Source organism: Semicossyphus pulcher, unplaced genomic scaffold (assembly GCF_022749685.1).
Source record: "Semicossyphus pulcher isolate SPU_LCO1_2020_fin unplaced genomic scaffold, fSemPul1.0.p SCAF_13, whole genome shotgun sequence".
NCBI classification, from domain to species: Eukaryota; Metazoa; Chordata; class Actinopteri; order Labriformes; family Labridae; genus Semicossyphus; species Semicossyphus pulcher.
In genome coordinates, this window is record NW_027211637.1 from 27,889,687 (window position 1) to 27,913,437 (window position 23,751).

General features: G+C 40.5%; 1 protein-coding gene across 1 annotated transcript in view; it reads left to right on the forward strand.

The window, feature by feature from the left end:
• The first annotated feature begins 2,194 nt into the window (after nt 1-2,194).
• The window catches only part of LOC138590359 (uncharacterized), a 46,475-nt gene continuing 24,918 nt past the window's right edge, over nt 2,195-23,751 (forward strand). The window contains exons 1-11 of the mRNA XM_069660977.1: nt 2,195-2,418; nt 3,322-3,450; nt 4,363-4,443; nt 5,352-5,525; nt 5,701-5,858; nt 7,447-7,635; nt 7,793-8,453; nt 8,742-8,904; nt 16,034-16,145; nt 21,139-21,229; nt 23,080-23,166. Coding sequence (XP_069517078.1) covers nt 2,344-2,418; nt 3,322-3,450; nt 4,363-4,443; nt 5,352-5,525; nt 5,701-5,858; nt 7,447-7,635; nt 7,793-8,453; nt 8,742-8,904; nt 16,034-16,145; nt 21,139-21,229; nt 23,080-23,166 — 1,920 coding nt within the window. The 5' untranslated portion in view covers nt 2,195-2,343. The remainder of the gene's footprint in view (nt 2,419-3,321; nt 3,451-4,362; nt 4,444-5,351; nt 5,526-5,700; nt 5,859-7,446; nt 7,636-7,792; nt 8,454-8,741; nt 8,905-16,033; nt 16,146-21,138; nt 21,230-23,079; nt 23,167-23,751) is intronic.

Here is a 23,751-nt window from a genome sequence, read left to right on the forward strand (position 1 = left end):
TATCTACCTCATGTAAATGAACTCATCTGTTACATAATCACAGCATTGTTGCACTCCTCACATTTGCACTATTGTCTTTCATAGGCTTGTACAGATTAGGATAATATTTAATGTTTAAGTGTAGAGAGCAAAGTTAAACCGAAGTCAAATTCCTTGTATGTGTACAAACCTGGACCACAAAGCTGATTCTGATTCTGAAATCAGTGAACTTCACATAAAGTGTTCGAAATTCTTTTTCCAAAAATTCTTCCAAAAGGTTTGATATTTTCTTTAACCATTTAAAAATGTTGTTACACACTAAAACAACTGTGTGCAGCTATGTGCAGCTATTTTGGATGTATTTTAATCTATTTTTCTGCTTCTTTGGCAGATTTTATGGATGTTTAAACTCCTTAGGGAAAAAATAAATACAGACACACACATCCCACAGTGGGATCCAAAACAATCAAGTATATAAAAAAATATATATAAACATCTTCACACCAGGAAGCTCCCTTTTATTCAGCACAACATGCTCTTCCTCAGAGGTCTGTTGGCTGTTGTCTGGAAACGTCACTTTGTGCTTAATAAAAACCCTTTACGGGGGCTTCCCGGTGTGCAGATCTTTATATATATATATTTTTAAAACTCGTTAGAGTAACATGAAATGTAAATCCCCATCCTTTAACTGCTTGTGGCTGACCGCTGAAGACCGGGAACACCCAACAAGAGCTGCAGTTTTGGAGATGCTCTCTGACCCAGTCGTCTAGCCGACACAGTTTGGCCCTTGTCAGAGTCGCTCACATCGTAACACTGGGTCCATTTTTCCTGCTTCCAACACATCAACATCAAGGACAATATGTTCACTTGCTGCCTAACATATCCCACCAACTGACAGGTGCCATAGTAACGAGATAATCAATGTTATTCATGTCAGTGGTCATAATTTTATGGCTGATCGGTGTAATATTAATTTAAATATTACTCAAGTATCAATAGTAGACAGAAAATCTTGTAAAACACACATTTAAATTCTGCTTGTCTGCTGTCCTCACCGAGCGCGCACCTGCTTTTAAACACGTCATTGTGAAGGAAATTTTTACGTTAACCTGTTTGATCAAATGTTTTACCTTCTTTAATATTATATAGTCAATAGGGCCTGTATATCTTCAGCTGTCCTATAATTAAAGGCAAAAGCCAAAATAGAGATATAGTCTATAATCAGCTAAGATTCATTTAATGATGCATGCATATGATTATTTTAGACATCATATTTGTTCCTCTCCAGGGTCTTGTGAATGATTCACTGTTGCTGTTTCTGTCTGAGAGATAGTTAGTGGCCTTCTCTGGGGCGAAGAGCTCCAGGACAAGGCGGTAAACTGTAGATAGTCAGGCGCCTCAGCTAAAGTCATAACAATAACACCTAGCTTTGTCTCTGTGAGAAGGAGTTCTTTCTGTAATGTATAACATACACAGCTGCGTTCTGTGTAGTACTGGTCTGACCCAGCTCGAGTTATGAACTGCTTTTACTCATCTTCAATTAAAGACATCAAAAGACATCTTTGTTTCTCAAAGAACTTTATTGGTCTCGCCATCAGAAATTGAAACCACAGTCATCGGCCTCATAAGGACAGTCCTTGTAACACATTGCCCACAAAAGTGCCTGATGATGACCTGATGCGGTCAGCCACATACTAGGTTTTGACCTCGTCTTGTTAATTTAATATTATACTAATATTTTCACATTTAAATTTACAGGAAAATTGAAGGATCCAAAAAGCAGAGAGAAGTATCAGCTATGTCTGTAGGCAACCAAATAATCAGGCTATGAAAAGGCACCAAATAAAGGCTTTTTATCTTTTCTGCAGTTCACCAGGCAGCTTGATAAACGGCTCACTGTCTCTGTTGGGATACAGTGTAAGCTACCATGGGAACTGTTTTAATAAGAATATGTTGCATTGCCTTAAAAGTTCATATCGTATTGTACCGTAAAGGTTATTTGGGAACACTCTTTGCGCTCTCTCCTGGACATACCTGGAGGAGCAGCAGATAAGGCACATTGTCCTGCAAGTACAGACATGTAATTTGACAGGAGATGTTTGCTGTTTTGCAGAGAGAGCCCGCTGTGGGTGTGGCTGCACGGACGCCGCCTGCCTTACCTGCATGTGAGAGCACTGTAACCTAAGCTGGGGGAGGGCAGTGCTGGAAAGTGTGACACAAATCACAGAAAGTTTTTTCTTCCGACCGGTGAAAGAAGCAAATCTCTGTTTAGGAGGAAACAACAAAAACAATATACCTTTTATGCCTTTGCTTTAAAAGAGGATCAGTGTCGTCTATGGAATTTGGTGTGACACCTAAACAGACATGATGCCAAGTTTAGGATCAAAGAAGAGAGACAATCAACCCAAAATGGATGGACGCATTGACAACTTGCCACAGGTAAGACATCAGTTTATATATTTTGACAGGAAGGCAAGCATCGAACTTTGGACAGCAAGATTCATACTCCAATTAAAATTGTTTATGAGCGTGTAAATCAATGCTTCTGCAGATGTCAGAGCCACTAAACTAAACAGCTCTACTGTGTTCAGCTTCCAGAGAAAACAGTCCTAAAACAGCCCCCTTGCTTTTTTTAACGTCACCATGAGCGGCAAAGGACATACAGTTTTGTTCTCTGTATGGGAGTCTCTCAAGCGTTTCTTACTTCCTCAATTCAAACTGACTTCCCTGCAGTAGTTTCCCACAAGGGACACTGAGCTTTACTCAGAAATGTGACTGATTGGCAATGACTGATTAAGGGAACATAGTATTCCTGTAATAACATGTGTAACAGATGCTGATTAATATGTATAGTGGTTCATCTTCCTCTGATGTTGACGAACCCTGTCTCTCGTATCAACAGTAAGGCATATCTGAAAGAAGAATGGCAGAGCATGGGAGCCGTGCAGGAGGGCTTAAATGATTGTAGAAGCAATCAATGAGTTATTTGTTTCTTTACCTAATTTGATTAGTGCTTGAAGGTTCCTGGTTTGAACCCTGGTTAAGGACGTAGGTGGCCTTTCTGTGTGCATGTTCTCCCTTTGGCTTCCTCCCACAGTCCAAAGACATGCTCGTTAGGTTAATTGGTGACTCTAAAATTGCCCGTGTGAATGGTTGTCTGTCTCTATGTGTCAGCCTTGTGATTGACTGGCTATCAGTCCAGGTGTAACCCCGCCTCTCGCCCAATGACAGCTGGGAAAGGCTCCAGCCCCCCCGTGACCCTGAACAGGATAAGCGGTATAGATGAAATGACGGACATGTTAATGCAGTTAATTTATATTTACCTTGGTGTTCTGTTTTCAGTTGAGCAATGAGATGCAGCTGAGCATCATGAACAAGGTGAAGAGCGGAGAGCTGTCCATCGACGATGCTCTGAACCAGGCCAGGAAGGACAGGAAGGAGCTGCTCAAACATAAGAGTCTGGCTGATGAGGTACCTGCATTAAAAACCAAGAATCCTTGATATTAAGTTGACTGTAATGCCAAAATTCAAACTTAACCTGCGTAAAAAGACCAAAAACAGCTACAACATGAAGCTCTAAGAAGTCACTGTGCCCGCGTATTGTCAGCCAAGAAATTGTAACTTCGCCCAAAAGCTCCATATTTATAGTGTACATCTTAAACAATCACAATACAACTTGGTAATACAACAAAAAAGAAGCTTGAGAACACAGCTGGAGCATTTAGCAGCTAACAAACCAGATAAAGTCCATGAGGAGTTGGAGGAGACCCAAAACAGAGGTAAAAGGAGAATTATTACTGGTCCTACATTTATCCAAAGGTCATAAAGAGGACCCCAAGTGAACCCTACTGTTGCTTCGTATCGCCCGGATGTGTTAATAACAACAGTTTGCTAAAAGTGTCTTCTAAACAATATAAATAGTGAAATGATAAAAAATGATTAAAATGACAAATACAGCATTGTGAACTTTCAGTGAGTTGGTAGTTTTTACTTTGGAGAGAGTTGGACGAGCTTCATGTTCCCCCTGATTCTAGCTAACTCTCTGAAACTGTGACACTAAATCAATCGAGAGACAATATTTGTTTTATGTAAATGACCCGCTTAAAAACTCTGAGGATGGAGGAAACCTGTCTCATAAAATGTAGACTTGTGACCTACTTGTGTCCTCTGCTGCTCCTTAAACACTGTTATGGTTTCAAGCTGCTCGGCCTGCTGGATTGGTTTTAAAACAAATCAGCGTCTTGTTTGAAATGTGCAGAGGTGTTTTTATAAAGGAATGAAGCAGCCGTTGTCACACCTCAACTTCCTTAGAAATTCCCAAAAGGTTTTTTCCTCATTGGTTTTCACATCTAACACTTAGGGTTTTTTTGTTTTGGTCTGTAGTTACAGGAAGAAGAACCAACACAGTACAACTTCAGTGTTCACAAACATGGCCGCTACAGGTGGCAGAAGAGGATTCTTCAGGTGAGTTAAAAAACCTCCCACAAGGGTAAAAGCCTGCAGCCATGCTAGCAGCCCTGTGAAGCTGAATGCTATGAGGATCAGTATGCCAACATGTTTGAAACACAGCAGTTAGCACAGTAGTTTTTGAGATCCTTCTGCCGTAATTGGCTGCTAGCATGTTTAAAACACAACAGCAATGCTTACATAATGTTTAGCTATAATGTTTACCATCTTAATTCAGTGTGTTAGCATGCTGATGTTAGCTAATTTGTGCTAAACATCGTCAGAAGGAATTATTGTACTAAAAATTAAACCTGATAAGGCAGTACACGCAAAATAAATTGATTGATTAAGATGAAATTCTGGGGAAAAATTCATGGTAATTAATCCAATAGTTTTGAGATCCTTCTGCCGTGATTAGCCTGCTAGCATGTTTAGAATGCAACAGCAATGCTAACACGATGTTTAGTTAGAATGTTTACCATCTTAGTTTAGAGTGTTAGCATGCTAATATTAGCTAATTTGTGCTAAACACCGTCAGAAGGAATTATTGTATTAAAAAATTAACCTGATAAGGCAGTAAATGCAAAATAAATTGATGAAATTCTGGTTCTACCATTCTACCAAATTCTACCATCTTAGTTTAGCGTGTTAGCATGCTAATATTAGCTTATTTGTGCTAAACATCTACAGAAACTGAAGTATTGTATTAAGAGACTATCCCTGATAAGGCAGTACATGCAACTAAATTGATTAACATAAAGTTCTGGGGAAATAATTTCGATCGTTTTTCAGATCCTCCTGCCTTGATTAGCCTGCTAGCATAGCTTAAAACCTAAATGAGAAGAACAAACACGGTCGTTTTCACTGTTTTAAACAAACAGTAGACTTGCACTGATACTCTAAATCCTCTCACTGCGACCACACAGATTGATTTCAACACCAAACTGCTGTGCAGCATCGAGAAAGGCATCATCAAGCGACAACTTCTCTACTCCAATGTCAAGAGCTGCGATGATGGCGTGGGCACCAGGTTCACCATTTCCTTCAAAGGTCATCATGATTATGAACTGGAGGCCAAATCAATGGAGGACAAACACAAGGTGAATTTATACTCCTGCAGTGTGGGTTCAAATAAAAAACACTCTGTGAGGCCTGTCAGTTACCTCAAATTAATTCAGAGGAGGAAAGATGTCCTATTTTTTATTCCTTTGCAGTCTGTTGTTATTGATGCTTTAATTGGGACTTTTTAACGGTGTTGATTCTGTGTTTGAACAGATGATGGAGCTGGTGAGCCGGATCATTTATGGGAACATATACAGCGATCCAGAGGAGGGCGATGCAGAAAAACAGCAGTCGCCTAAAGCTTCAGAGAGCCTTCGGGAAGGCGTGTTGTTACTGCACCGGGGCGGCCTGGCGTCATTCAAATGGGTGAAGTACGGATGCGTCCTTATTACTATAATGTGTAGTCGTAGTAGTTCTGTAGTGTGGATGTTTAGAGCAGCATTTTCTGTCATAATACATGTTTTTAATTCATTTTACAAATATTTTTTTAGTTTTTAATTAAGATCAAAGATGGTTTTGAGGTTTTATTATGTTCACAGTGAAAAACACAAACAGCCTTTAGAGCAACCCCCTTGTTAAAAGGTTCTGAACCTTAAAAATGTGTTACTTGGGACTCAAATCTTTCCACAAAAAGATTTAAACAAAGTAATAAAAGTTCACGTACTCCTAAATCTGAGAATATGCCAGTATTTTTCTTTTAAAAGTTACTAGCCACAGGATATCAGGATATTCGGTCTCATTCACCGAAAAAAGTGAGGTCTCATTTAAGGTACTTAAGCTAAGCTAACCGCTTTCTGGCTGTAGCTTCATATTAAGCTAAAGGACAGATATGAGAGTGGTATAGATCTTCTTATCTACATACTCTCGGCACCTAAAACAAAATACATGTATTTAGCTTTCTCTATGTTACATTGAATTTACTGATACAAAGTGGCAAAGTCACACTTTGATGGATTGATTGGCGTTTTTGTTGCATGATATTCTGCTTGTACCAAATTGAGCTAGAACAATCTGGAAATAAGCAAACTATAGATATCTCTATATCGGTGTCTATTGTTCTATCTCAAAAATTAATTTCATTACATAAATTCCAAGTTAGACTTGAGGTTATTTAGAAACAATATCATCATTTTATTGTAAGTCCACTCACTTTTTATACCAAGAATCGGCCTCAGAAATCTTGAGTCTTGAGATGTGTTATATCTGCTCATCTGTCTCCTTACATGATTATAAACTATGATAAACATTCAGCTCATCTCATTAACAGCACGTGGAGACGTAGTTTATGCTTTATAAAGGTTTTGCACAGAATTACGGGACAGATCGCGACTCTATTGAGTCAGGGGCAGAGCATGAAACACTCACTCCTCTTCACTGAGGTGCATGATTATAAACTATGATAAGCTGAATGTCGATCACAGCTCTTCCTGTCTCATCAGTTCGGGATTGGCCCCATATTCAAAACTTAAAAGCAGCCTCCTTACTGAATAAATAAACTGCGTCTTTAAATGCTGGAGTGACATGAGAAATAAATAGATATTAGATGAGTGAGGCGAGTGATCTCCCTGGATCCACAAGATTGCTGCCATGGATACGGAGGGAGTGGGCAGTACTTAATGTGGCCCAGGACACATGTGCGTACACACTGCCAGGCGTACGTGGATAAATGTGTCCCAGACCACCTCCGTATGCGGCCTGAGTGATCGGATCTGAATGCGTCCTGTCCTGGGTGTGTTCACACTTGTAGTTTATGCTCTCCACTTGTGATCTTATCATGAAGACTACATGTTAATACCACATGTGAACAAGGTCTAAGATCCGTAAGTTTCAGGTATACTTACTGCAAAAACAATAAAATCAGTAAATACACTGCTGATAGTAAGTTGTCTGTAAATGGGAATGTTCCCGTTGCTGTATCTCACATCACACATCCCTCCCTCTCCTTTTCTTGTACTCCAGATATGAGGTCCAGCTCCACCCAGGCCAGCTTACACTCGTCCCCTTAAAGCGCAGAGTCCCCGCTGACAGTGAGGTGACATCATGGGTGCCCCAGTCTACTGTGATCCACATGTCGGATGGGGACACGCGCGTACAGAAGCCTCCCAGCCCCGACACGTTCACTCTGATCACACACAAAAATGAGTACCAGTGAGTGACTCCTCTCTCTCTTTCTTTATAGATTGATGTATTTTTATTGTAGCCGTTTAATGCACCCTTGATAATGTGATAAATATAGACCGAGAGTTTTTACTACCAGGCTTATCTCTGCTTTTAAGGGAAGTTAAGTCTGGTGGATTTATTGCAGGTTCCGGGTTCCTGTACCCGATCAAACATCGGCCCCGGGTGCAGTCCAGCGGGAGCGAGATGCGTGGGTCCAGGCCATCGACAAACTGTGCAAAGACTGGAAGAGGAAGTCCATGGGTGAACACATGTTTGTGGAGAAAACGATTCTGCAAAGTATCAGCATATCCGAAGAAGCTGAGGACGATGATGACGCTGAGGACGCAGAGGACACAGAGGACACAGAGTCAAGCGGTGGAAATACGAGTTTCACTTATCCTCCATTTGATTCTAAAAATGCAGATCCTCCCTCAAGTGCTGGGGATCACTTATCAGCAGGGCACACGAGTCAAAGCAATCCCTCAGCCGATTATACAAAGCCTGTTCCTAAAGCTCGCAGCCCGAGGAAGACTGAAGCTCAAGACTCCGGGCCTATTTCACCTCCTGCAGCATCTCCGACCACTCCCGGTGTCATCGCCTTATCTTCACCCAACTCCCCTCAACCCTCACCCTTACTCACCACCCCCTCCAAAGTCCCAGAGTCTCCTAAACCAAGCTCGCCGGTTGTGAAAGCCCCTCGACTCCCTTTCATCCCGGCGCCCCCACCTCTACCGTTTAAATGTACGTTGAACTTCAGGAAACCCCGTACGAAGGCCTTCCACTGGGACCAGGTCGGCTCAGAGAAGGTAACACTGTCTGTAAAAAACTCATCTATCTGAAACAACTGGATCACCATATGTCCACAGTTAAATATAAATCATACAGAAGGTTTCATTTGTGCGAATTAGTCAGAAAAAAGCAACCAGAAAGGTCAGTTTCAGCTCGGTTTCACTTCATTATTCCTCATATTGCATCATTGTTGGGAATTACTTTTTGTTTATGTCTTTCCCCAGAGCTGCTTGTTTCTAATGTCCAATTGATTTTCCTCTAAAAATGGACTCGTCTCAGTTTCAAATCAATTTGTTTCTTTGCAGATTGCAAAATCATTTTGGATACAAGAGAGCGGCAGGAGGATTGAAATCGACACGACGCGCTTATACGAGCAATTTGCCGTCAAGGATCTGGGGACGTTTGGGGTGTCTGAGTCGAGTAACACGCAGCATATCATCCTCAACGAGAAGATCGCACACAACTTCAGTGAGTAAACTGCACAAAGAATGTGTTTCTTTGAGTGTTGAGGTGGAGTTCTTTAGAAGTATTGTGCCTGCGACAGATTATTTTCACCATTTTATGATGGAGATTAGATTTTCCACGTGAAATAATAAGTGTAACATCTGTGCTGTGATGAAAAGGCACTTCTCCAAGTCAAATAAAGGAGCTTATTCCTTCATTGAATTAGAAGCTGTGGTGTGAAATAAGCCCACTCTTTTCTCAGCCACAAGAGGGAAGCAGCACATAGAAAGAGGAACCAGGACGTCTGCAGAAGTCGAGTTAATGTCAGACCCTTTAATTTTCACACATTACATTTTAACAGGCCAATTAAGAGGAAGCTGACCTGAGAACTCTTTAAGGGAGGGCCTATAAACGCCGCCATTTTTGCTCTTTTAATCTGATAAGAGACTAACGATGGCTGTAAACTAGAAAGACAGATATTCCTCCTTCCTGCCAGCAGGGGGCAGTGTGTCCCCAATCCTGCAGGGCTAAACTGGCCATGCAATCTGCAGCGTGATTGTGAAGTGGAACATATTCTGTATCTCCTCTAATGGCTTTTCACTTTTGATCAACCGAGTGTACGTGGTTTGTATATTTCAAGAGCAAAGCCAGGGGAGAACATTTCACAAGCGTCCTCTCACAGCAGCTGAAGGAGGCACACACACACACGCACTCGCACACACATACGCACGCACCGGGAGGCGATACAGATGTGGTGGAGGTGGGCTGCTGAATGGAATCAGTGTGAGTGTGCAGACTGGCAACATAATTAGAGTTCACATGTTCATGAAATATGGATAAGAGATCTGAGCGACAAAGACAGCGACTTCCTGTCTCGATACAGAAGAACGGCGGCAGTCAGGGTTAGTGCTCCTCCCTGACCTGGAAACTTTGGTAGTGTGAGGAGCACGAGCGGAGTGATGACAGCCTGCAGGCAAACCCGAGGCCGTGCACCCTCCTGCTGCATGCTTCACACAGATACAGACGGAGAGAGGAGCAAATGGTGTTCTGTATGTCCCGCATTGGTCCCATTAACACCGATATAGAAAGTGACATCCCGGGTTTGGTATTCAGATACTGTACATACTGTAAAACAAAAACACTCCATTGCAAGGAAAAGTTCTCAATGCAATGTCCCTTTAAATTCTCGTCAGATTAAATAAGTGTTTTTTAAATCACATATATTTTGCTCTATTTGTCCCAATACTCGTTTTTCAGGCCCAACAATGGCAAAAAGCAGCACTCTGATATTCTTTCATGGGAACATAAAGAAAAAGAAAAATCTGCAAAATGAGCTTCAAAGGTAAAAAACAGCAACATAGAAATCCAGAAAAATTGCTTCCAGTCATAAATAAGATCATTTTAGATACTTCAAGCCCAGCTCCACTCGTGTTGTAAGACACATAAAATGTGTCTGATATGTTTTTTTCTGCAAAATAAGTTTAATTACCTTGTAAAAATCCTCCTGAAGCATCTCCTCCTTCTCCCTCGTTAAAAATTCCACCCATTATGTAAATTTCCAACCGCCCGCTCCGTCACGAAACCAAACACGTCTCTGCCATCGTTTAGTGGCAGAAACTTAGCTAGCTTGAAATGTAGTAATTAGCAGTAGCAATATTAACGTTAGTAGTCAGTAGTGAGTTTGCAAAAATTACAGTGACGGTTACAGCTGGCTCGCGCATCGCCGAAGTGGTTGCCATAGGTTACACATAATGATACGCAGAGCGTCACCCCGTCCGTTAACGGGATTGGCTCCTTAGGTTTGTGACGTCTCAAACCTGCCAATCTGAAAAGGTGTTGTTCAGCCTGTCCTTGGTACACTGCAGTTTAAAAGCAGACAGGCCCAGCCGTGGAGATGACTGCTCATGTTGTCCCTGATATGTCTTGTAGCACATGAAGAACACCACATGGAGATGTTTAAACACTTGATTTACACTGGAGGTGTTTAATGTCACTTCATGAGTAAATTAAATGTAATTTGAAGCAAAGCTGTACAGTAAATAGAATATTATACAACAGTTTGTTCTGACTAAGTATTCTGATTGGACAAGAGGCATTCAGCGCTGATACAGAGAACAACCCCACTGGGACTTTTCACTCTGTGTGTCACTCCGCCTCAGCCACGTGTTCTGAACACTGTTAATTAACATCACAACAGAGCGTGTTTGTCTACACTGATCAGGCTGGTGCCTCTGAATCACACTGCAGACTCGTATTCCTCTGGTTGATGACAAATTAAAACAAACAGATAAATGTACACGATAAAAACAGCTGATCTGTGGTAACCTGTAGACACAGAGTGCAGGGGAATGTTTGGGTTGCTTGGCAACCAAAAGTCCAGTTTCAGTGAAGTTGTGGAACTTGTTGAGATGGTGGAGCAAAAAGTCATCTGTTGTTGATGGTTACTTTTTACTGTTTGCTGCTTGTTTAACTGTTAAAATCAATATCACACTCGAGGTCGTGATGTCGAACTGAATATCATCACATCTGTGATCATCTGCCTACGACCGTATCAACGCTATAGAGCCTCATATAGATAATAAATATCAATTAAGATAACAATAAAATAATACTACAAACAATTGTAATGTTACATCATATATAATGTAATTGACATTATTATTAATTATCATTAAATGTTGTGTAAGCATGGTTGTAGTTTTAGCCGGTCAGTGTGAAGCTAATTCAACATTATTTATCACATATTTCATGTTCTATAATCTTTTATGCTGAAAGAAAAATCTGTCAAATAAAAATAATGGGAGTAAATAAAACAACATTTTCCTCTTAATTGTCGTGGAGCAGAAGCATAAAGCATCAAAAATGGTCATACAATGGTAAAGGTAAAGTAGCTACTTAAGTAGAGTTCTTGAGTTAATGAGCTGTTGACCTACAGCTTCACTGAACCTTCTGCAAACATTGAACAAGCGAATCAATATGAGCTTTTTGGTTATAAAATCAGAATCAGACCTACGGGGGATTTCAGCCTGTTTACACAACGAAAACACAGAGAGTCCTCCAGGATTCACTGACGCCACGAAAGAACAAAAAAATCTGTTAATAAGACTCCTGCTTCTCTCCTCGTCTCCCTCCACTCAGACACCCTCTCACGCGCCCCTCCCTCCCTCCCTGTGTGTGTTTGCATGTTTATCACCACAAACCTCCCTACATCTGTGCTGTTCATGCAGCAGTCTTTGCTACACTATGTGTGCATCTGATGCAGTAACACCGGGAGGTGGGAGCCGGAGTGACATTCCCGATCTCGTTTTCAGCAACAGCTTAGCAGAGAGTCACACGACGTTCGATCAGATAATGAGGCGTGTATGTGATCGATAATTAACGAACAAACTAAGAACTGTTAATTAGCATCAGGCTGGAAGCTGCCACTCCGGCTGTGTGTGCTCTCTGAAAACATCACGTTTGCAGTCGCTCACTGAGGCAGATGGAGTCAGACAGCTTGAGCAGGTGGTTGTATTACTGTTGAACTGCGGTTTTGAGTGCTTTCCTCTGGTAATCAACATGATCCTTGTGGGCAAGAAACAACATCAGCTGCATCCAGCGTCCGCGGGACGACGCTGGAATGATCCATGTGCTTATTTATAGCATAAAGTCTAAGTGCTCAACTTGAATCCAAAGCACATTTGACAACAAGATTGTTGCTCGTATTGATCTTTTTGATTGCATTCTTTAAAAAAATACTCGCATAGCAGATGAAACACAGAGACATAAAGTTAGTGTGTGTTTGTGTGGTGGGATTCTGTAACACTAATGGCCATGACTCGCTGTTTTCTGCACGCCAGAATAACATTTAAATCAATAAATGCTTTAATAAAGTCTGAAGAAGTGAACTGTCTTCACACAGACTGGCCTCTGCAACATTTCAGTGTCAACTGTCTCCTTTGAAGAAATATTTTTATCTGCGACTGAGTAAAAGTGTCAAGACAACAACAAAGTCCAGCTTTGAAAATCCTACTAAAGTAGAAAAAACACACAATAAGAATGGGATACTTTATTTTATACTTTAAATACTTATTCTGTACAAAAGTGCATTATGTGAATGTCATATGCTGTAATATTAATTAGTTCATACTGATGCATCAATGTATAAGCTGCAGTTACTTGGCTTAAGCTAGAGCGAACTACTGCCACAGCTAGGTGTAGCATTTTAGTTGTTTCTAACCTAGGGGTCGGGCCTGAAGATGATTCATGAAGAAATCAATAAAAAAGATCCGCTAACAGCTCCAAGCAATTTATGTTAATATATAATTTTTTATAAATCGACAAACATCTTCAACAAGTATGGTCGAATGTCCATCACAAAGCAGATCGAGCAATATATCGACACAAACGCCGTCATCACTCAGGTGCCTGACAGGACGGGAGCTGAATAAGTGAATACTGACACATAAGGGACCAAGCCTGTCTATGTTGAAAGGTGGGAATAACAATGAGAAGATGAAAATATGTTTTGGTACATTTAAATCAAAATACACCAAAACAAATTCAAAATATATTAATGCATCAAGAGGCAAAAAAGAAGAAAGTTCTGCTGCTAAAATTAGTATTTTTTTATTGTTTGTATTTCTCACACTTTTGCTAATGTTAGCTGATGTATCAAATATTAAATACTTTTACCTCTTAAAGGATTTCAAACAGTCACCAACTGACAAGAGGAAGAGGAAATGTTTCATGGAAATGCAGCAACTCAGCATTTTTGTGGAGGGTCACAAGCCAAACACAGCTATCGCGATTGTCAAGTCTTAATCTGAAAAGTAAATATAGTTTTTAAATAATTTGAGTGGATTTAAAAATACAACTTTTTCCACCTGAGATGTTTTGGTTTAGAAGTTTAAAGTAGTCTAACATTTAAGTGCTCAAGCTCACGGTACAACGTGTCAAGCACAGAGCTTCATGAGTATTTTCGCCCCTGCGTGAGCTCCGCTGTGGTTTTGTATGATCAAAGTGCATTTCTGTTCAGAATGTGTGTCCGAGTAATATGGTTATTTACCTTGAGAGCCCCGGTGCACGCTGCCTATTTAATGACTGGAAATGTCGCACTCCTAATTAAAAGTACACCTGTGGCTTCCTGCGCGCTGTGGGATCACTCTCTATCTCCACACTCTAATTTGCCGGGGCAGTGCCCAGTTTGTCTGAGTGCCAATCAGCAGAGGCCTGATTTGCACTTGTGTGTGTGTGTTTGTGTGTCTTTAGGCCAGAAGCCGATCCCTCACTCTCGAGGACACTGGCAGAGCTGAACATTATTTGGATGTTTGATGTTGTGGCTCCTCATTTGAAAATGTGACACGAACGTCTCTGTTGGTCCTGGTGAGGGAATTACTGTCTCCAGACTTTAATGTCAAGGATTTAGAGACGTGCTGATTACAGCTTTGTACCTCCAAAATGCTTCTCATTAACCATGATTATTTTATTGACTTTGTCATGAGTAGATTTTCAATCAGTTTGATGAATTCAGTAAGAGAACAATTTGCCTACGATTCTGGGAGTCAACTTTTATGGAGAGTTTAAGGAACAGCCTGAAATTTTTGGGGAAAAAAGCGTTTCCTTTTTCCTGCTGAGAGTTAGATGAGAAGCTCAACACCCCTTTCATATCTGTCTTGTTCTGTATGAAGCCACAGCCAGCATCGTGTTAGCCTAGCTTAGCATTAAAAGTGGAAACCTAGGGAAACAGCCAGAAGGCCTGAACTTTTGGGAAAAAAGCTTTTCCTTTTTCTTGCTGAGAGTTAGATGAGAAAATCGACACCAGTCTCATGTCTGTCTTGTTCTGTATGAAGCTACAGCTAGCATCTTGTTAGCCTAGCTTAGCATTAAAAGTAAAAATGTAGGGAAACAGCCAAAAGGCCTGCAATTTTGGAAAAAATGCTTTTCCTTTTTTTTGCTGAGAGTTAGATGAGAAGATTGACACCAGTCTCATGTCTGTCGTGTCCTGTATGTAGCTACAGCCAGCATCTTGTTAGCCTAGCTTAGCATAAAAGTGGAAACTTAGAGAAACAGCCAGCTTGGCTTTATCCAAAGATAAAAAAAATCTACATGAGAGCACCTCTAAAGCTCACTAGTCAATGTATTGTATATCATTTGATATAACACATTCAAAAACCTGTGTAAAAACGACAATGTGCGGTTTTGAGCAGAGTTCCATCCTAGAGCAGTTTCTTTGTCAGTCCAGAGACTGTTGTTTTCAGATAATTAAACTACATATATGTTATTTTTTTTAAACTTTAACAGATACTAATAGGCCAATGTTTAACCTTTAAACAAAACCAAAGTAGCAGATTTCCCATTTCCAGTCATTGCTAAGCTAAGCTAAAACCTCCTGGCTGTAGCTTCTTATTTAAGAGACGGTGGCTTTGATCTTCTCCTCCATCGCACAACAGGATATTTTCTTTGCGACTTTGTTACTCTCTTACAGTGTTTGAGCAGTTGAAATTTAAGGAAAGAAATGTTTCTTGCAGGGCAGAAATACTAAGCTCCAAAAGTTTTTTAGTTAGTTGATAACCTCTCAATTTTATAAAAGTTAGGGCAGTAGCTAGGGAATTTGATAGTTCAGCTGCACTTTTAAGCAAGGCAACTAACCTCTAAAAACTTGCGAATTGTGAAAGACCAAATCAGTGTGTGTGTGTGTGTGTGTGTGAGAGAGAGAGAGAGCAAAAATGACTAAACAGAGTTAAAAGATGAATTTCCTCTTGGTGATTCATAAAGTCATTCTTCCTTTTCTCTTCTTCTAAATGTGATACTTCCAGATCAATCCCTGAGTGTCTGACTGGCACCAACATCTCAACTGAATTTTGTTAACTTCACCATTTATTTCATACACATGTCTAAAATCTGTGGCTCTTAATGAAGGCTTCTCACAGCTCCTGATTTATGCAGAGACATTTCCTGTAAAACAAAAATCACATCAGCTTTGACTTGATAGAATGCAAATTTGTGCATTTCCCTCAGGCACATGGGGGAAAGTAATTAAGCAAAGGACCCTTTGTCTTCACAATGCTTTTTTGAGTCATTTCATCGCAGGATAAGTAGACTATCTGTCAAGAGGAAAGCTTTCATGTACTATTGCGTGTTTTGACTTTTTCCTAATCTATTGTTCTTCCAGACATTTTCCTCAAAAGTTTTCCGGTGCAGCCGGGAGAGCTGAAGGACAAACTGTTCATCGTTAATGAGAAAGATGGAGGCCTGTCTGATGAGCACATCACCTCTCTGAGGAGGTATGACTTTGTGCCAAAAACAGCTGATTTGTATTCCTTCCTGATAGTGTCACAAGTGAAGCTCAGAGGTGAATCACTTTTTGTGCCATGGGCGGTTGATGTGTGTTTCCATTGGCAGGGAAAGTTAGCAGCCCAGCAAATTATCACCAAGGTTTTTGAGTGCTTGGTACAGACAGGATGATGAGACACCCAAAGGCTCCTAAGCCAAAAAAAGCAGCCAACTAGGAAGTGTCAAAAACTGCAGTTCCTCGAGTGGCCACTTGAGGCTGACTCCAAACGTGAATCAACCCCCATTAGGCCCTATGTTAAAACTTAACAGCAGAAATAAACATGTTTACAGCCTGATACAAGAACCTTTTCTCTTTTAAGTAACCTCACAGGGTTGATTTTTTTAATTTTATTTTTTATATATAACTCGACCATTGAGATTATATGAATACTTAAGGTTAGGAGGGGCCCAGCTGTCTGCAAGGTGGGACTTCTATAATGCATATATTGACCAAATAATATGGCCTGCTGTGCGGCCAACAGACTGTCCAAGAAGTCTATGCTACATTTTATTACAATATTTATATGTTAGCATTAATTAGCAGGTATCAGTCTCTGCGCTAACCAAACCTGGCTTCTTAGCTCGTCAAGTGTTTCTTATAAAGCGATTTATTGGAGGTGGTCGTGCACAGGAGTCAGAGTCGGTCACAGGAGACGAAAGTGGGCTATTGTAGTGAGAAGTTATTTTAAGTCGTTCACCTGTCACGTTCCCACTAGAGCCAGCAGCACGTATGCCACGTTCCACAAGCTCTACTAGCTTCTTATAATTGACAGCTCTCGTCAGCTACAACCACAAATAGAATTGTGCGAAACACGATAGTTAACAACCTCATTCCCCAGCTAATGAGTTAGCGACGGGTGTAGACTGTTAAGCTTTGATAACTTGCAGTTTGCCAATCCCTCGCTCCTCTCTAGCTCCACCCGCTTGTCCAAATATGGTCACTTCCTGCTCCAAAACACAACATGGCAACAGCCAAAATGCCGAACTCGAGGCTTCAAAAGCAAGTTGACAAACCCACGGAAAGCACCACGATGGCTACGTCCCATATTTACACAGTCCATGTGAGAAACAGGTTAAACCACTGCCGGTTCTCGTGACAAAAACACACGTTTTGCACTGCAGGCCTTTACAGAGCTCTAATACTAAAGAGCAGATGCCAGAACCTTTTACCAGAGCAGCTCACTAATAAAAGTTTTATCTCGGGTTATTTGCGGAGATGGAAACTATTGACATGCCCTCAGGAGTATATGAGTGAAAGTGGGTAAAATGCTTCCTGATTCTTACCTGCAGTTTGCTCAGTGGCTTCGGCTGCTGACCTCCTGGAAGGCGAGTGATCTAATGTACTGTGCGGAAGGTTTTATTTATTCTAAGAAAATGTAATATATATTTTAATGCGCTGTGGCGTAGGCCTGAGGAATACAATCTTGAAGGGACCACTCCCCACAGCTGCTGCAATATTAATGACCGGTGCTACTCCAGTGGCAGATAGACCAGCTCATGAAAAAGTGAATGTGCTTCAGCGTGAGGAGGTCCACTTTAAGACGAGCAGGGTTCAAATCCAGTACAATCGAGTAAATGGCTGTTTCCATCAGCGTCTCGCGGCTTTAAAGATTCGACGAGGACCATCAAGACTACTTGTTTTTTAATCACTTACCTTTCTACAAGCGACTGGAAATCAATGTAATGGCACAAGTCCAATAGGGAAGCTAAAAAACATGAGAGGCAAAGTTCAAAAGAGGAAGTATGTGCGATGGGAATAGACACACACAAAAACATGCTTTTGTGTGTGTTTTCTTTTCTTCTTGTTTTTCTGTCTTTGATAAATAAAGATCAAAGTTTTGTGCAATGGATTAATTTATTTCCATCAAATTTTAACGTAACTTTGTAAATATGCAGACGAGGAACAGAACTGCTTTGTTTAAGTGTATTATTTCCAAAATATGAACTGACCAATGACTGTGTATAAAGATGGACGACGCGCCTCTATCTACTCTCTTTGTACAAAATTGAAGCCAAAACAAACCCGAGCTGGGCGCTGCCATCTTGCGACGGTGGCGTCATTTGGCGCTAGAGCTATGCAGTACAGATCAGCGGGTGGAGGCACTATAGCCATTTTGGCTAACCAAAAAAACAACACACTTAACTTACAGAAAAAACAGCAAAGATCCCGCACGTCGGTGTGTTAAACAGGAGAACAGCTTCTTGTGTTGGTCTGAAGCAGACGTTCACAGATATGGAAACTTCAATGACTGTAGTGATTGTTTTAGTTATGTCTCCTCTCGCCGTTCGTCCTCCACTCTGCTAATTCGGAACAGATCGGCTACAGGAGCTGTATTTGTCAACAGAGCTGTCAATCATCCTTTTTACAGCATCAAATAACTAATTAATAGTAAACTTATCAGAAAAATGAACATTTGGACGTAAATCAGCATGATAAGAACTAACTATAATGACAGAAACCATGTTTGAGACAAACGTATTTGACGTGTATTTTGATTTTATAGTTTGACTCATGTCCCATCTGTTAACATGGAGGAGGCGGGCTTTATGACCTATACTGCAGCCAGTCAGCAGGGGGCGATAGAGAGGGTTTGGCTTCAATTTTAGGGAGCTGTTATATCATCCATCTTTTTATACAGTCTATGGTACAGACTGTTAACTTTGTTCAAGCAGTAGAAATCCAGCCCATAACTACACATACAAGTACCACATTTTCAGCATGCACTCTTCACACTCTTCTTTCATGTATGATTTTATCTTAAGTTTACAGAAACCCAACTTCAAATGAATGCCAGTGTTGTCCTATCACTGCTTAATGTGCAATGGTAACATTTTCAAGGGGTGCCAATTAACTCTTAAAAGACCTCTGACCTCTGTGTTCTGTGTAAATCAACTTAACTTAATCATAATTGATAAGAGACTCATTCTTTTAATCCTAATTGTGTGTATGAGCCAGATTTAGACAAATAATTATTTTTTATCTGCAGTCCCTTGGCAAGTAGAGGTTATGTATTAACAGTTACAAAAAAGGTAAAGAAAAGAAAGAAAAAGGTTCCCTGGCTAAATTAGCTTTCCCTCACTGGCATTATGCAACTCCATTGACAGATCGAGTGCACCTGCTTGTTGTTTTCCTCTCAAATTCAGGAAAGAAAACGTGACTTCCATGTCATTAAATATTCATGACTGTATATACCACCTGAGAGTGTAAAACCTGTCAAAAAATACTATTTATTACAAGTATAACACTCCAAAACTGTGTGGGTGTGGTTTGATCACATTTGATTGACAGTAACCCTAAAACCGATGTCACCCACTTCAGACAAGAAGAGAAAAAAAGAGAGCAAAAAGAATATTTTCTCAAGCAGCTTTTCCTATGAGTGATAATAGATTTTGGGCACAAGTATCTTTGTCCTGCTCTTGTGTATCTGCTTGAAAATAATACAGTTTCAAGGCCTTAGAGGTCTGTGTTGATGGGAAATGTAGTTCCTTAGTGCGTGCTATAGCGACCAATAAAGCTAGGCTGTGTTCGAAATGCCATACTATATACTACATGCTATATACTACATACTACATACTATACACTACATGCTATATACTGCATACTGCATACTATATGCTACAGACTATACAATATATGCTATATACTGCATACTACATACTATATACTACATACTACGTTCCACATACTATATACTACATACTATATACTACATGCTATATACTGCATACTACATACTATATACTACATGCTATATACTACATGCTATATACTGCATACTACATACTATATACTACATGCTATATACTGCATACTACATACTATATATTACATACTATATACTACATGCTATATACTGCATACTACATTCTATATGCTACATACTATATACTACATGCTATATACTGCATACTACATACTATATATTACATACTATATACTACATGCTATATACTGCATACTACATTCTATATGCTACATACTATATACTACATGCTACATACTGCATACTACATGCTATGTGCTACATGCTATATACTGCATACTACATACTATATACTACATGCTATATACTGCATACTACATACTATATACTACATATTATACACTACATACTATATACTACATGCTATATACTGCATACTACATTCTATATGCTACATACTATATACTACATGCTATATACTGCATACTACATACTATACACTACATGCTATACACTACATACTATACACTACATGCTATATACTACATGCTACATACTATATACTGCATGTTATATACTGCATACTACATACTATATACTACATGCTATATACTACATACGACATACTTCATATTATATACTTCATACTATATACTACATGCTATATACTGCATACTACATACTATATACTACATACTAAATACTATATACTGCATGCTATATACTACATACTATATACTACAGACTATATACTACATGCTATTTTCTGCATACTACATACTATATACTACATACTACATGCTATATACTGCATACTACATACTACATGCTATATACTACATACTATATACTATACACTACATGCTATATACTGCATACTGCGTTCGGCAGTAGTATGGAGTATGGAGGAGCTTTTCAATTCATTTTTCATTTTTCAACTGCCGCTGTGACGTTCCAGCACTTTGCATTGTGGGATACAGTAGGCGAGGTAGACTGGTCTGATGCATACCTGAGATTTTCTCTAACAACCGGATAGTGTCATCATCTGGGTAAAATACTGTAACACAATAACATACCTATCTGCATTTTATACCGGTATATTGGTCACACTGGTATAGGAGCCCACTTTTGAGATGAAAAATAATTTATTAAAAGTGCGTCTTGTAAACCAAATTTTACGGTATATTCAATTTACATATTATAACCCATATTATATTCTTCTGTTTATTCTATCTTCAAGGTACGTCCCCACCATGGATGATGTGGAAAAGTACAAATCCCACAAAGGGCCTGTATCAGAGCTGCATATTGTGGACCAGTACATGATGGAGGTACAGTTTCTACTTCATTATATTAAGTAGAATTATTAGCACCAGAATTAAAAGTCTAATTTCCTTTAGGATTTGCCTCGTGACACCACGACCCGAACAGACTCTAATCCGGCTCCTGCTCATGCGGCACTTTCTTTAGGAGGGCTTGTCGACTCTTCTTCCACCTCGTTCACACACTGTGGGTGTCATGACGAGCTCTTTGCATTCATGTGGTTATCACCTTCCAGCATGCCTGGCAGTCATCTGACCCATGTGTGCTCGGCTGCAGGAGGGGTGACGGATGAAATGCAGGATCAGCCCACAGAGCTTTTAAGCGCTATTTGACATAACAAAACGTTTTACATGCAAGAGGCACACTCAGGTACTCCTGCAGGCACATTTGTCTGTGGTAGACTACAGTCAGCCTGGATGCTACTAAATAGATAATCATCACATAATAGGGTCTCTTTATTGCTGCCAACTAAAGCAGGTATTTAAATATTGCACTTAATAGAAACTGAAATGGCAGTGCCTCAGATTAGAGGTGATTGCTGTCTCCTCTCCAGGTTTTTTTCAAAGTCTAATGTTCTGCAATTTTCACTTACTCCACACATTCTTCCCCCTTAAAGTCATTAAATTATATAAAAAAAAACATGAAAATGCTGACACATACTTTATGAATCATCACAGTTTCAAAAGTTTCAGCATCATAATGACTTAGAGCCAAATGTTCTCCGTGTGATTCTTAGGTAATGAACATGAGCCGCCTCCTGTACTGACTGTGTTCTCCCTCATATTACCAGCATGTGTTTTTAGCCTGAGGCTGGAGGAGTCGGAGACGTCGATCTTACAAGCATCTTGTTTTCCTATAAATCGTTAAAAAGGGTCCGATGTTCTGTCAAACATTTCAGGATAATCACTTTCCACTTTGGGTGTCTGTGGAGGACACGAGGGTGTCAACTGCAAACAATCTGTCCACCATTAAGGAGACGTATCGATGTATTAGCGCTGAAGCCCTGACCTTTCCCTGACGATGGAACAAATCCTAATCATGCTTTGCACTACGCTGCATACGAGGTTGTTGCATGTTTCTAAATCACGCCTGTCATGCTTCACTGGGAACTAAAACCCGACGAGAGACTCTTCCTTTTTCCTCTTCCAATTTGCTGAAAACGAGAGTTCCTTATAGAGCTGAGAAAAAGTCAACAAACTACCTAAGAAAGTGATGTCTGACTAATGTGAGAACAAGTTTATTCCAGGAGGGTTTAAATTATCTCACAGTACTTGGCAGGGAGTTGACGTGATCTGTTAACCTGCAATTAGACATGTAGAATGTGTCAGAAAATGTGACAAGACGAGGAGATAGGTGCGCCAGAGTGTTGAGGATGACATAATCTGGGCTTTTTTAAAGAATAAATAGCCGAATGACTACATCGCCTTGATATCTAACACTAATCCTAATATCTTTCCTGACCATCCGTCAGACTAAGTGCCCTTTGGCTTCTAGGAGACGGTACCTGAGCATGAGCGAGACTGTCTGACAATGTGGAGTGATTTATTAGAGGTTAGCGCCGACTCAAAGGTCGACTAGGCAGCTCAGCCAATCGTTTCAAGGTGTCAAGCCTTCAGTTTCTCTATTAAATCAGCCTGTCGACAGGCCTGCAAGCACTCCTCTTTCGCCTGAGGTAATCTCAACACAGAACCCGAGAGCCTGAGAGAAAGAGCCGCAGCCTTCCAACAACTGTACCGCCCTGCAGCCCGGCCTCATACATAATTCTATACAATCACTTGGAAATCGACTGTGATGATGTGATAATTGCATTCTCTACAAAAAGCGTATTAGACTCACATCTTTTCCCTTCCCGTTACAGATGTGCAACATCCCCCACCTGAGCACACAACTGGACCTGCTGCTGACTCTGAGAGAGCTGCCCAACAGCATGAACGACCTGCAGCCGGTGAGTGTACACGAATACCTGCAGAGTCAAATCTCTGAATAAGAGATCATAAGAGTTCACACTGATAGTTTGAAATGTTTATTGCTGCAGCAGAACAGAGCTATCTGACGTCTAGGCTCCGACCTCATCACGCCTCGCAGATTTATTTTACATGCAGAAACTTGAGGAGTGATGAGATAATATCTCAGGCCTGCAGGTGGATGCTGGGGTGGTGTTGGGGCTGAAAGTATGAGCGCAGTACTGGTGCAGGGCAGCGGTGGCAAGAGGGAGAGACTGGAAATCTTGCAGCTTAAATACGCCGCCAAATTGTGAGGAAGTGGCGTATGGTTGTTGCATTTTCATTGTTAATAGGTATGAAAATGTTGTACAAACACATCACAAAATACCGCCAGAATCACAAAGAATAAGATGGTTTTTCTGCACACCATGCATTCACACTCAGCATGGGAACATTTCACATACCGGATGGAGCCCAGGATGCGTGGGCTTCACAATTTGGCCAATAAGATGAAGCCCTAGCTAGCTCTCAGCTACCGTTAGCTAATTTAGTTGCAGCTGTGAGGCTAGCTACCATCAAGGCTAAGG